The sequence below is a fragment of the Colletotrichum navitas genome (genome assembly GCF_030913465.1).
Source record: "Colletotrichum navitas strain CBS 125086 chromosome Unknown LY79scaffold_52, whole genome shotgun sequence".
Taxonomy (NCBI): Eukaryota; Fungi; Ascomycota; class Sordariomycetes; order Glomerellales; family Glomerellaceae; genus Colletotrichum; species Colletotrichum navitas.
In genome coordinates this window covers 120,411-134,464 of record NW_026850598.1, presented here as the reverse complement: position 1 = coordinate 134,464, position 14,054 = coordinate 120,411, and the positions used below count along the sequence as shown (strand labels likewise).

The 14,054-nt window shown below is 55.1% G+C and overlaps 6 protein-coding genes across 6 annotated transcripts; 5 read left to right on the top strand and 1 right to left on the bottom strand.

Annotated features, from left to right (window-relative positions):
* Positions 1-205: 205 nt before the first annotated feature.
* Positions 206-2,104, top strand: LY79DRAFT_296375 (uncharacterized protein). Its single transcript, XM_060552253.1, has 2 exons — positions 206-610; positions 666-2,104. Exons 1-2 carry the CDS (start codon positions 324-326, stop codon positions 2,026-2,028), a joined length of 1,650 nt encoding a protein of 549 aa, XP_060411734.1. The 5' UTR covers positions 206-323; the 3' UTR covers positions 2,029-2,104.
* Positions 2,105-3,068: 964 nt separating this feature from the next.
* LY79DRAFT_296359 (uncharacterized protein) lies at positions 3,069-3,901 on the top strand. The gene is made up of 3 exons (XM_060552252.1): positions 3,069-3,217; positions 3,379-3,576; positions 3,633-3,901. The coding sequence occupies exons 1-3, from the start codon at positions 3,163-3,165 to the stop codon at positions 3,710-3,712; spliced, it is 333 nt and encodes a 110-aa protein (XP_060411733.1). The 5' UTR covers positions 3,069-3,162; the 3' UTR covers positions 3,713-3,901.
* A 188-nt stretch (positions 3,902-4,089) lies between these two features.
* On the top strand, positions 4,090-4,458 carry LY79DRAFT_520317 (uncharacterized protein; the record flags this gene model as incomplete). The annotated part of the gene is made up of 1 exon (XM_060555223.1): positions 4,090-4,458. The coding sequence occupies one exon, from the start codon at positions 4,090-4,092 to the stop codon at positions 4,456-4,458; it is 369 nt and encodes a 122-aa protein (XP_060411732.1).
* A 1,371-nt stretch (positions 4,459-5,829) lies between these two features.
* Positions 5,830-7,959, top strand: LY79DRAFT_671604 (regulator of chromosome condensation 1/beta-lactamase-inhibitor protein II; the record flags this gene model as incomplete). Its single annotated transcript, XM_060563932.1, has 3 exons — positions 5,830-6,954; positions 7,008-7,605; positions 7,658-7,959. The coding sequence occupies 3 exons, from the start codon at positions 5,830-5,832 to the stop codon at positions 7,957-7,959; spliced, it is 2,025 nt and encodes a 674-aa protein (XP_060411731.1).
* Positions 7,960-9,020: 1,061 nt separating this feature from the next.
* Positions 9,021-10,111, bottom strand: LY79DRAFT_592010 (uncharacterized protein; the record flags this gene model as incomplete). Its single annotated transcript, XM_060561361.1, has 2 exons — positions 9,021-9,656; positions 9,770-10,111. 2 exons carry the CDS (start codon positions 10,109-10,111, stop codon positions 9,021-9,023), a joined length of 978 nt encoding a protein of 325 aa, XP_060411730.1.
* A 1,375-nt stretch (positions 10,112-11,486) lies between these two features.
* On the top strand, positions 11,487-13,381 carry LY79DRAFT_651347 (pectate lyase L). The gene is made up of 4 exons (XM_060562560.1): positions 11,487-11,623; positions 11,691-12,147; positions 12,211-12,512; positions 12,646-13,381. The coding sequence occupies exons 2-4, from the start codon at positions 11,794-11,796 to the stop codon at positions 13,178-13,180; spliced, it is 1,191 nt and encodes a 396-aa protein (XP_060411729.1). The 5' UTR covers positions 11,487-11,623; positions 11,691-11,793; the 3' UTR covers positions 13,181-13,381.
* The last annotated feature ends 673 nt before the right edge of the window (positions 13,382-14,054 follow it).

The following is a 14,054-nucleotide window of genomic DNA, read 5'->3' as shown; positions in this document are numbered from 1 at the left end:
AAGGTATCTAATGTTTCCTTTTCGTGACTGGATATACCTGGTTCCCAGAGGACATAACGCCGAAGCGTTCCGTTTGGCATCGTCATGCTCTAGTCCTTAGCTCAGACGTGCCCTCTGCCCGCCACTTTTCCCTTGCTTCCTTCCTTTCTCTTAGACTTGCCTTGAAGGTTCTGTTGTTTGTTTCCTTTCTTCTTCTTCCGTTCATCTCTACGAGGCCAACTCCATTACGCTCTTTTTTCCACTATTCGCCAACTGTCTCTTTCATCAGCAACCTCTTGGGAAATAGAGGCTAGAGCGAAAGACAGACATCCAGAATAGCTATCATGACGAAAGCCTGGGCCTGGGCCTGGGCATGTCTTCTCTTGCTCCTGGTCACCACCAGCGCGGCTGTCATACCGAGCGGCAGCCTTGCTCTTACCTCGACGACTTCATTGGCACCACCCTCCTCGACTGAGAGATCGCAAACACCTATTACGCCTCTGAAGCAGCGTACGAGGGTTCGCAAATATCAGAGCAGCTCAGCAGAAGACGAAACTCGCCTCGAAGCATTTGTTGGCGGACAGCAGGACGGCCCGACTCGGAATCAGATGCGGGCGCGCCAACAGCTGCCGTACGTCATAACTGCCCATGATGCCTTCGCGGCGAGTGCTGACCAGTTCAACCAGGCCCCCCATTGGGATGCCGTTGCCCGTCGCCACCATCACCGTCGTCAGGACTGTGACCGTCGAGGTTGCCTCCCAGACCAGGATCGTCTTCCAGCCCTTCGAGCAAACCCTGACATTCATCAATCCTGTCGTGGTCTTCGAAACCCGCGCGGTTGCTGCTCCGCAGCCATTCGAGACGATAGCTGCGAGAGGCAAGACAGATACGGCTGCATTCGATCAAGAGTCGCATCCTGTGGCGCTACCGGCATATTCGCCCCGATCCAAAGGAGCTACCCTCTTTTCGAGGCCAGCGCGCGTTCAACGACAGGCTCCGGTGCCAGTCCCTATGGCTCCTATGATCACCGTTGAGATCACTACGACTTTAACGAAGTTTGCTTTCGTTCGCACTATTACTGCGTTCAACCAAGTCTTCGTATCCGTGACCGTGAACCAGACCGTGACCTCCACCAGATTCGCAACGACGCTTTCTGCTGGGAAAACGGCGTCCCTTCCGTCGGCCAATCCAATTCCATTGTCTCCCGAAAGGACGGGGTCGACCGACACGACCACGTTGTCGTCCACGTTCACAAGTGGCTTGGAATCGGCTGGCACCACTATATTTTTCGCTCCGTCAGAGACATCTGCCGACGCTGGCGTTACCACTTGGTTCTCGACGCCATCTGATCCCGGAGCTCAACGCCCTACGGAAAGCACAGCAGCAAGCTCTGCAGAGCCGCGACCGGACTCCGCCGTCACCGCTGCGCCTTCCGGGCCAACTGCGGTAACAACCCCAGAACCCACTTCAGAACCGGCTCTGTCCCCGGGCACGATCGCCAGCATCTCATTGGGCGCTGTCACCGGTGTGCTCTTCTTGTTGTTCCTTGGCTACCTCTATCGAACCTACCGCAAGTACGCCAAGAACCGCGAGCACCACCAACCGTCAGAGAAAGACTACAAGATGACACCGCCAACGACAGCCACCGTTATGACGATGGGCCGGCCCGCAGTCGCCTCCCCGAACCACGATGGTCAAGACGGGGCCACGCCCGGTCAAGCTGGCAGCAAGAGCGCAGACGAGGCCAAGCAGATCAGGATCGTCATCCGGCCGGTCGCGAAACGGCAAAGCGAGGGCGGCAAGCACACTGAGGACAGCGACGAAGTCGAAGCTCGGCGGGCAGAGTGGCAGCGCGCGTCGGGCTACATGAGCCAGGGCGGCTACAGTGTCTCAGTCGCGGCAGGAAGCGATTCGACTCTTCGCGACGCTACCGGCTGGAGCAACCGGAGCGAGTATGGCAGCACGGTCAGGCGCGCGGCCTCGCAAGATGGCGACATACCGGAGCTCCCGGCCCTGGAAGGAGCAGCGCAGATGAAAGAGCGGCACTAGGAGGGGGGTGGCATGCCGCCCCGAACGTAACCAGGGACTGAAGCAAGGCTCAGTTTCTCGAGAAGCCGGCCATGATCGTATAAAAATGAATAATAAAAGAAAAAGGAATTTGCTTGAACATTGCCGTTGTAATCATGTGATTGATAATTGTATTACAATGAGGTGAGTCGAGGCGCGATGAAAGGATGCGAGATGGGGCGATCTGAGGCTATCAAGTGGCTCGTAGCAATTGCCCGACCATTGCTTGCGTGTACGCCCAGTCCAATTGCAGAAGACGATAAGTAAGAAGTTGCAAGAGGATGCTTTTCAGTCAGAGAGAGCATACGCACTACAACTTGAGATGATTATGCTGGGACGTGTAAGAGTGTGGAGCTTTCAATACCGTATCCACTCGTTAGATTCGTACACTGCACTGACCACCCACTAGGCCTAATTCAAAAGGCGGTCAGCCAGCCTAGCCACACACCCACCCATCTAACCCTAACCCTTGCCACCAAACTTGCTGCTGACGTTGACTAACCCCTACATTTGCCACTTCTAGATCCCTGTTTCTGCCAGCCCGCTAGGCCCTATCCAGCAGCCCATGGTCAGTGCAGTGTACGAATCTAACGAGTGGATACGGTATGATATGACACTTAATACGCCACCTCAGCCATCGCGTCACATTCGAATGGACTTGCATGAACGTTGCTGACCAGAAACAATTGTGGAGGCAACCCGCTTGACACTCCAGTTGTCATGATGAAGATGGGCTGACACATCAGGGTCTGGACGGTCATGGAATGGCACAACCCAGAGCCCACCTTGTATCTTTGAAATGACATTGTTATGATTGGTTGGAAAGATCTCCAGCCAATGGAAAGCTAGACGATGACCTAGTGCAGTGACCACCCGGAGTGGGGGTAGGAACCGTGACGTCGGTACTTGGCCCCTCTGTCCCTGCATCGCAGTTGCTTAAAAGGACCCCTTTTGCGACCCTCCCTTTGGCTGATGTTCCCCTCCAAGATAGGTAGAACAAATCGAACCAACCCAAAGACCAACAACATCTCATCCAACCTCCCAAACACCTGAACACTCGAACCCTCCTTCTCTTCTCTAGCCGAACAACCTCATTTTCCCAAATAAGCCACCACAATGACTGCCGACAAGGCTTCCACCTGCTGCGGCAAGAGCGCCGAGTGCGTCTGCGGTATGTCATCCACTCGTCTACTTAGCCATCCCACGTAAACTTGCTCAATACAACAACACGACAACACATTCTTCTTCTCTTGGAAAATATTCACACATTCGCTCGCAACAAAATTATTTCCACACAGAATTACAAGCTGACTTATCCCTTCTCTTGTTCAGCCCAGCAAGCCAAGTGCTCCTGCGGCGAAAAGGCCGCCCTCCACTGCACCTGCAGCAAGGCTTCCACAGAGAACTCCGTTACTGGCCCGCGCTGCTCGTGCCGTGCTCGTCCGGCTGGCGAGTGCACCTGTGAACGCGCTTCTACCGAGAACGCGAAGCCCGCCGGCGAGACCTGCGCCTGCGGAGTCCGCCCAGCCGGTACGTTTCCCCTCCCTCCAATATGCTCTTGGGGGCATTGCACTGACACTCGTTAGACGCCTGTACCTGCGACAAGGCCGCCGACGGATCCTTCAACCCGAGCGAGCACGAGACCGACTTCACAACCCGTCGGTGATTACAGTTTCAGCTCATCGGTCTTCATTCAAGCTTTAAAAGGAAATGGCGTTTAACACTGGGGGTTATTTCAAGGATGTGGTGGAGGGTGTCCCGGCGTTGACGGATCATTATGGCAAAGCCTCTTCTGAGGCAGGGGATTCCGACCAGTAGGAATGGCAGGACCCCGACACAAATACTACGGGCTTCTTCGATATCTGTGGCTTCTACTGGAGTGCCATCGTTTCACTGTGGCATTTTACCCTCAGCATCGGTTGGTACGCGACCATTGCGTCCATCGTCCATACCGCGATTGTTCTTGCCCTCGATTATTATTCGGGTTGTCCTCCATCGTTTCTTCGTTTCCCGTGGCCTAGGCCGAGATGGGGCGTTGTCTGGATGATATCTGGCACCATATGGCGGACGGCCAAATACAGCTGCCGGTCATTGATATACTTTTGCTTGTTTCTGCTGGCGGCCTTGGGCAGATTGCGGGATGAGTGGATCATGGCACGAATTCTGAAGCAGTACCAGGAGAGCCCCCCTGTGGCAGACATCAACGTCGTCGTCTGCGAGCCGCAGCCCGAAACACACCAGCAAATAGTCGAGAATGCTACCGAAGCCGCAGCGGACGGTTCAAACGAGACAAGTCGTAGTCATGATGAAAAAAACAAAGGCAAGAATAAGGGCCCAGGGAAAAACAACGGACAACAGGCGAAGGCGTCTCACAACGTCAAGACGCGGAAGCCCAAGGACCGAAAAAAGTGATACGGGGCTGGGGCAGTGATGCAGTCAAGCTTGAAGCAGGAGCAGTTCCAGCAGCGGTGCTTGGATGCCAGATAGGATTAGCAACAAGCGCTCTTTATGTGGGCTAGCGATGACGATATGTTGGACAGCATTGGCAATCAATTTTATTTTCTTCAGGCGCTTGGCTGATGCTGCTTGACCGCACATCGGTGGATCTGAGGGGATATGATGAGAAGACGGGCACAAAGTGCCTACGTGCAGTAAAGGGGCGGTCAACGCTGCCGCTCCACGTGCCCCATTCTAACAAGCCCTTCGAGACTCGCGAGGCAGTCTACAGAGAGGCATGGCATTTCTTTAGCATTGTGTCATACGCCTCTCTGCGTCGAGCCCTTAGGCACAAAACAAATGTGACTTTCACAGCAATGACGCCTCGACACATAAAAGAACTCGGCATTGGGCCACGGTTGAACAACACCAATTCATAAAAGACTGGTGTACACAGACAGGGAGACAGACAGACAAGGACCTGCCAGACGGCATTCGGCACAATTTCGAGCAATTTGACGAAAGAAATGAGAGCTGACTTGTTCGTGGCTATGGGGATTCTGGGAGGGCATCTCGGCAGACAGTGAATGCGAGGGTTCCGCGACTCACCGGAAGGTCGTGGACCCACATCGACCTCTGTGATGGTTTTTTTTTTTTTTTTCCCTTCTGTTTTTCTTTTCTTCTCTCTCTCGCTCTCTCTCTTTCCACCCCTTGTCATCAACTAGTCGTAGATTCTGCCATGAAGAAAGGGCAAGTGCGACAGGGCGGGCGGTCAGGAGCTCCGACAACAGGGGGCTAGCTTCTCGATTTGACGCAATTGGTTCCCAGAGACCGGAGCTCAGGCCACCCCTTGTCGTGAGGGCCCCCCCAAAAAGGGCCCAGAAGTGGGAATCCACGTATGTTCCCACCCGATCGCACCGAAAGAGGCCCAAGAGGCGAGGTCGGCCACCAAAAAGCCAATTGGGGACACGGCGCACTCTGCTGCAGCGCGGCCCAGCGTCGCGCCCGGAAGCCACAAAGCGCCACCCCTGCTTGGTCAGAATTCCACAGGGCCAAGAAAATAAAGCTGCGCCTGACCGGTCGCGTCACTTTTCGCCCACGTCCCCGTCCTCGAAACATTTTCTTTCTCTCCAAAAACAAGAGCACACAACTCTTTCGGAGTCTCTTGTTTCCAAATCCATCACCTCAATCACCCCAATTCGCGTCGCCATTGTTTTCTTTTGCAATTGCCATCACTGAAATATCCCCCTTTACCCTACCCATCCCCCGTCGCCTTTCTTACACGCGCGTCGTTCTCGCCAAGACCCTACCTACACACCATCCTATCATCACAATCACCTGAAGATCATGCCTCCCAAGGGCACGACCAAGAAGCCAGCTGCGCCTAAGGCCAGCGCGCCCAAGAAGGCTGCTGAGGCCCCCAAGAAGACCGCTGCGAAGCCCGTCGCGAAGAAGAACACAGCCACCAACGGCGCGACTGCCGCCTCCAAGAAGCGCAAGCTCGCGGAACAAGAGCAAGTAGACGAGTCTGCCGAAGAGTCCGCCGAGGAGGAGCCTGAGAAGCCCGCGACCAAGAAGAACGCCAAGAAGGATGCCGAGCCGGCAGCGAGGAAGACAAAGGCTACCACAGCTGCCGCAAAGAAGAAGGCCGCTGTTGCTGAAGAGACCGAGGATGAGTCCAAGGCCAAGAAGCCAGTAAAGAAGAGCGCCCCAAAGAAGGCCGAGCCCAAGAAGACGGCTGCCGCCAACAAGGCCGAGACCAAGGCCTCTGCCGCAAGCAAAAAGCGCAAGTCCAGCGAAGAGGCCGAGAACGAGAAGCCCAAGGCCAAGAAGTCCAAGACCGACCATGCTGAGGTCGACAGCCAGGCCACTGAGTCCGTCAAGGCGACAGAATCCGCCGATGAGGAGCCCGAGGCTGAAAAGCCTGCCAAGTCAACCAAGAAGACTGCCACGGCTGTTGCCAAGCCCCCTCCTGCCCACCCTCACAAGGTTGGCAAGAAGATCAACTCTGCCCCTACACAGATCCTCGACATCTACGTCTTTGGCGAGGGCTCGTCTGGCGAGCTCGGCCTCGGCAGCAAGAAGCTCGACGGCAAGAAGATTGTCGATGTTAAGCGTCCCAGACTCAACCCTCACCTCTCCGCAAAGGACGTCGGCGTTGTTCAGATCGCCTGCGGTGGCATGCACGTCGCTGCGCTGACCAAGGACAACAAGATCCTAACCTGGGGAGTCAACGACCAGGGCGCGCTTGGCCGCGACACCACCTGGGAGGGCGGACTGCGTGATGCTGATGCCGAGGAGGAAGAGGAGGATGACGATGATTCTGGCATCAACCCTCGCGAGAGCACTCCCACCGCTGTCGGCGCTGAGTACTTCGCCCCGGACGCCAAGTTCACCCAGGTTGTGGCCAGCGACAGCGCCACCTTCGCCCTGACAGAGGATGGCAGAGTGTATGGATGGGGCACGTTCAGAGTAAGTTGGCTTGTAGCCGGGATCCGAGAATTCCTTCACTAACATACGTGTAGTCGAGCGACGGTATCCTCGGTTTCACCGAAAAGATCCAGATCCAAAAGACTCCCGAGTACCTCCCCACTCTGAAGAACATCACCGCACTTGCTGCCGGTTCCAACCACATTTTGGCTCTTGATGACAAGGGCGTTGTCGTTGCATGGGGTTGCGGTCAGCAGAACCAGCTCGGACGTCGTATCATCGAGCGCAACAAGCTTGCCTCTCTCGTGCCCCAGAGCATGGGTATTCCCAAGGGCAAGATTGACCGTATTGCCTGCGGATCCTATCACAGCTTCGCCTTGGCCAAGGACGGCAGTGTTTGGGCCTGGGGCCTTAACAACTTTGCCGAAACTGGCATCGAGATGGGTGCTGGCGAGGACGACGCCGTTGTCCTGAGACCCACCGTCGTCGAGTCTCTTAAGGACTACAAGGTTAAGCAGATTGCTGGTGGAGAGCACCACTCTCTTGCCTGCACTGAGGATGGTAAGCTCTTGACATGGGGTCGTCTGGACGGCCACCAGGTCGGTATTCCCGTCGAGGAGCTCCCTGAGGACAGGGTCATTAAGGATGAAAGCAACAACCCTCGTATCCTCTCGAAGCCCACTGTTGTTGAGGGTAAGTCATTGCCCCCTTTTTTGACCAAGATTAAGACTGATAGCCATTCCAGACATTGCCAAGTGCGTGTATGTCGCCGCTGGTGTTGACAACAACTTTGCCATCGATGACAAGGGCGAGGCTCACTCCTGGGGCTTCTCCGCCAACTACCAGACTGGCCAGGGCACGACCGAAGACATCGAGACCCCAACCACCATTGACAACACTGCTGTTCGCGGCAAGAAGCTCGTCTTCGCTGGCGCCGGCGGCCAGTACTCCATCCTGGGTGGTGTTGCCGACGTCCCCAAAGTCAATGGTTTCGCAGCACTAGCAGCCAGCCAGCCGGCAACCGGTGGCTTCAGGCCCGTGTTCTAAGACGTCCAGTCAGGGACGAACACTTGGTCCTCGAGAATGCGCCAAAGGGTTTCAGAAGAGACGCAAACATATGGAAGATGGTTTCTAAAATTACACGTATGATGAACGAGCTGGAACCAAGACTACCAGGTAAACCTGGTCACTGTGGAGCTTGGCATAGGAGCTTAAGCCATCGCCACCATTTTCAGAGTTGCGATATTTTCCCCCGGCTCATTTTCTGGCATGAGCGTATTTCTATGATGCGGCATATTCATATGATATTTTGGTTTAGGGTTCCGGTTTTTTTTTTCCTCGGCGGTCCGAAAAGGCGGACCTATAGACGTGTGATCCTCAACCGAGAGACAGCAGCAAGAGTGTGGCACCGGCCTGGCATGGACGGGATGGGCGAATATGGGAGAACGATGGTCTCAAGGGAAGTCAGGCTCTTTTATGATAGTACCGGGATACCCCGGCTCATCGAGCTTCCACTTGGCCGTGTGTGTATATATGGCTTGCCGTCACTGCAAGGCTCTTGGTTATCGAGACGATTGCGGTCTCTTGTAATACTACGTTTGGCCTTTTGGTGGTTCTGATACATCATCTTTCTCTTGCGCTCGTGGAGATGACATGGAGGAGAGGAGGGTGGGGTGTCGTCCCAACTTGGTATCTCGCAATTTTTTAATTTTTTTTCGCTCATTCGGAAAGGCATGGAAAAAAGGGGGAGAAGGCGTTGAAATATCAACATTTTTATTCTGGCTTCGTCTGAACATTGATTAGATATTGTACAGTGACTTGGAGCATCGTCTCGGCCCCCGGCCCCCTCTTCGCCGCTGGCAAGTCATGTCATTGGTTGCCTCCCTGCCCGTCTATCATGACTCCTCCCTTTTTTGGACTCCAATTGTGATGTCTTATCCCTCCATTTCTAGCCCCAGCCATGTGGCCTCTGCGCTTTGGTATTTGGAGACTCTCTCGGTCCCGGCTTGCTGCTCTAAGTCGTCTGCTATCCAAGGACTGGATGAAAGGTTATCAATATCTGAGCTGATGTGTTCTTCCCCCTTGCGTCTTTCCTTTTCCATCTTCGTTCATCCCTTCAAGCCGGCCGCGGCCTTGGCCAGCGATCCGCCGCTTCCCCTAGAACTGAAGATACCCATGATGCCGAAGCCGACGTAGAACAGCGCCAGGGGATAGGCCACAAGGCCGCGCATGCCCCGCATGCGGCCGACGGCGCAGAACATGGCCGAGGCTGAGTAGGTGCACCACAGGATGGCCATGGTGGTCAGGACGATGCCGAGGGGGGTGTCCATGGGCATGACGATACCGAAGAGGCTGGTGGCGACGAGGGGAAGGAGGCAATAGCCCAGCACGGAGCTGGAGCGCGCAAAGGTGAGGGTGGTGGAGAAGTGACCCCGGGAGGGGTGGCCGTGGTCAACGGGGGCGCCTGGGTAGCCGCCGCCGACGCCGACAGGGCCGCCGTACTGGGGCGCGGCCTGGTGCGACGAGGCCGAGGGGTGGGCGTCGGTCGGGGTCATGAGGGAGAGGATGATGTGCAGCGAGGTGCTGCCGAGGAGGGCGAGGCCATAGATGTAGCCGAAGTGGACCTTGCCGGCGAAGAGGAGGAAAGTGCCGTAGAGGAGGAAGGAGAGGAGGGGGCCGGCGAGGTCGCTGTCGTCCATTAGATGTTGGTCGATGCGGCGGAAGGGGTTGAGGACTGCGAGGGTCTAGAGAGGTGGGGGGATTATTGGTTAGTTTTACTCTAAACATCCGAACGATTTGGGGGATGCCGTTGGCCAGCTGTCACATGGGCATGGGAAGAGACGGGAAGCTATCGCACTTTTGCTTGGATGTGTCCGAAGTTAACGCCCAGCTCCTCGAGCAAGGGCGGCTCGCCCTCATAGCCCTCAGTCGAGAAGGCAGCCAGCCAGCCGGTGCGCAGGCCGCCCTGCTCACCCATGCGGCCTGAGACGCCGGGGGGGGCGCCAAAAGCCGCCGCGGCGCTGCCGCCGCCGAACTGGCCCGCGGAGGGCTGGCCCCCGTAGCCGTAAGAGGCCTGTTGTGGGGTCGCGTGGCCCGAGACGGCTTCGGCGGGGGAGTAGGAGGAGGGGTAGAATTGGAGGTTCTGGGCGCCCGTTCCGGGGCCGGGGCCGTAGGACTGTTGCGGGTAGTAGTTGGACATCGCCGCGGGTATGAGCGTTGCGGGAGCGCGTCGGGTGGCTTCGGGGTTTTTAAAAAGGGACGTTCCGGGTGCGGTTATTGGTTATGGCTCGAGGTTGTTCAACCCCTGTCTTGGACCGTCGCCGTTTCGAAGGGGAGAGGGCAACCTTTGAGAGGATCGAGAGTTGGTCGCTGTCGCTGTGTACGGATTGCGATGGAGTTTCTGGAGAGAACGGGAGATGGTCGCGGATAGTGGGCTCAAGAGCCGTTTTGCGCCAGAGGGGAGCTTGCGAGCGACGCGTGGTTTGGCGTGGGAAAGGACAGGTTGTACCCGAGCTTGCGATATTGGAGATGTAGCTTCTTTCGAGGTTCACCACGTCAGCCAGGGCAGGAGCTGTGGAGTGGGACCTGGGGATATGTTGGTGCCTGGAATGCGAGGTGTCAGATCAGAGCTTCAATAAGGTCTTATCGATATGCCTTATCGATAAAAATCAATGATAAACCGTGAGTCTACAGACAAGCTGATAGTGTCCCCCCCCTGTCAGCCCGAGAGTACCGTGCACGATAACAGCGATAAACCTCATATCCTAAAGGCTGCAGGTTCAAATCCGGTTCAAATCCAGTTTTCTTAGATTTTTTAGTTACAAAACGGCTCTGCCGGGGAGGGTTGGAATAGTACTAACCCACCCTGCTAGGTCAGGATAGGCCAAGACCATCCCTTTTGCCTCTAAGATAGTTGTGTTATCACTAAATCCACTGTCTGCTGAGGTTTATCACAGTTATTGTGCACGGTACTCTCGGGTGGACATGGGGGGGACACTATCAGCTTGTCTGATCACTCTTCAGAAAGCTAACCAGGTACTTATTCCAACGACCAGAGCTTCGGATGATATCTCTCGTTTCTCCATGTAAACTTGAGATGAACTGCTCAATAATACAGCAGGTCTTAGATAGAAACTCATATGAATGACAGAAATCCATTATATGCCCCTCAGTGTGACGTTAAACGAAGCGCAACCTCTGCCCACTGCCTTGCCAATAGGCAAGTGCTGGCTCCAGGGATTACTATTCCCGAGGACAAGCCCAGGCAAAATGAGAGGAAGAGGTTGCCGACTACTCTGTGGGGTTCAATGTACCTCATTGTGACTAGACCGAGCAGCCGGAGCCATTCAGTTTTTCAGCGGCTCGACGAGATCACCATCGTATCCCAGGGGACCTCCTGGCAACCGGTCCTTTGAATCTCTGTATTGCTGGGATTTCAATTGCAACGGAGACGGTCGATGGATCCCATCTCGTGCCCAGCATCCATCAATGGGCTGCCTTTACGGCTGTGGAGACGATTTTCCACCAACGGGAGGACGGTTCGTCTTCGACCCCAATATGACAGGGGAGCTCACAGATGGCGTCAGATGGAACGCGATGGTCTTGGGTGGGATAGGATGTTTGCCTATCAGACTCTGACGGTGTGCAACTCGAAATGATTGGGTGAGGCACATCATCAACATGGGCCCAGGCCGAGGAAGACGCTGTCAAAGTAGGGACTCCCTGTTGATGATGCGAGGCATTGTGTTTAAGCTTGATGGCCGCTAATTCGACTGTAGACCACCGGCTGTTCTCAACCTGGTACTTGGATAGCTATAGTCTCGCATTCAATCTTTTCCTTGTTCATCTTATTGCTCGTTTTTCTTTCCAACAATAGCAATCATGAGACTCTACATGTTTCTCTTCGCCATCCTTCCAGTCGTTCCGGCAGCCGACCTCTACGTCGCACCCACGGGCTCCGACAGTGCGGCCGGCACCCTTGCTGCCCCCCTCAAGTCGATCCAAACTGCTGTTGACAAGGCCGCTGCCGGTGACACCATCTACCTGCGTACTGGCACTTACTCGCCCACGACCAACATCCAGATCACCAAGAGCGGTACCGCCGCCAAACCTTACACTCTGACAGCTTACAACAATGAGGCGGTCGTCATTGACGGCGAGGCTTTGCCCGGAACCCCGGCTGCTCTTGGTGCATCTCTTCCCAACGCCGACCGTGGTGTCCTCCACGTTGAGAAGGTTGGCCGAGCCATGGGGTCCTAATCATGATGGAAGGCTTCCACTGACGCTGCAACACAATAGGCCAGCTACTGGAAGTTCTACAAGCTCACCATCATTAACGGCCCTTACGGCGTCTACCTCCGCGACGGCTCCAATAACTACTTTGAGAACATCGTTGCCCACGACAACTACGAGACGGGCTTCCAGATGCAGGGCGCCCTGAGCAACAACCAGGTCGTCTACCTCGATTCGTACCGCAACCGCGACCCCCGCAAGAATGGCGAGAGCGCCGACGGCTTTGCTTGCAAGGAGGGATCCGGGACAGGCAACATCCTCAAGGGCGCCCGTCTCTGGGAGAACGTCGACGATGGTCTTGACCTTTGGTAGGTGCTTGTACCTCCTACTACTTCATCCTGAATTCATGTCTTCTTATATAATTGTGGATCAAGGCGGCCTCTGTAGCCGGGCGTGGTGTTATCGACACCTACATATCGGTCTCGACTAACAGCCCAATAGGGAGTTCAAGTCTCCCGTTACTATCATGGATACTATATCTTGGGGAAACGGCGTGAACTTATGGGGCTTCAGTGACTTCCAGGGGGATGGTAACGGATTCAAGCTGGGCGGCGGCGATGCCGCCGACATTGGCGCGGCCAGCCATGTCATCACCAACTGTATCGCCTTCGACAATGTCGCCAAGGGATTCACGGACAACAAGCAGCCGGGCAGCTTTCGGTTCACGCGCAACACGGCGTGGAACAACGGCGCCGTTGGCTTCCAAACCATCACGAGCAAGTCGACGCTCGCAGGCAACGTCGCAGCCGCCAACTCCGGGACGACAGCCAAGTCGGGCCAGACATCCCTCGCCAGCGGCACTACCAGTATCGGTAACTCGTGGGACGGGAGCGAGACCTGGACTAACACGAGCTTCAAGAGCGTCGAGGTCAGACTCGTCAAGGGCGCGCGCCAGGCCAACGGCAAGATCGCCGCGAGCAGCTTCTTACTTCCCACCTCTGGCGAGGCCGTTGGCGCAACCACCGCTTGGTCTTAAGAGATCTTTTGATCTAGCCTTCGTTGATACGTGTTGCGTACAAGCGTAAATAGCTCTCGTGTAAATGTTTAATGGGAGTGCCGAAGAACAAGGTAGGTTGAACTAGCCAGTTTACATCTAAAATGCACGCTAGTGGCGGCAGTGTGTCCATCGAGGACCCATCAATCAGAACGGCAGCCCTTTTCCTTGCGTATGGCGAGCGTCAATATACTTCATTCGTCCACACCCATCTCGGCCGAACGGCGTGCCCATTCCCAGGCCTCTTCCGTCCCTTTCCAGGGCAAAGGTAGCAATAACAGTAGGAGTAATGAGAATATCACTGACCTGCTAGCCTTTCCCTCTCGTTTGCAATCACTAGCAGCTCGACCTACGTAATTGCGTCCATAAAGGTCTGTATAGCAGAGCCGTTTACTGCTATAATAGAGCTAGGCTATTTAGAAGCTAGCATCTACATAGGAGAGGTATACAAACAACAAGCTTAGCTATCCTTGGGATCCTGAACTAAGTGTATACTTTTATATAGGTGCTACGAAGCGTAGACGCGCTAGAGATATGGTGGGTCTTTGTGCATGGTTAGATCTTGGAAAAGAACAAGGAGGAGGCCTGCAAATGGGCATGCCGGTCTTTGTGCATGGTATTTGGTTAGTGCTGAGGATCGTACAAATGGATGACGAGGATGCTTTACACCTACACAAATGTTAATCATACGACACCTAGCTATCTAGGTTGTGTGTGTAGGTCTACTGCCGACTAACTAATGCAGCACTTTTGACAATATCTAAGTAGATGTTGCGGTTTCCCTTTGCCTCTGCGCTATGTATATGCACAACGTTAAGGGTATAGTTCAACCAGAGGCCAACTCAGGGTTACCAAA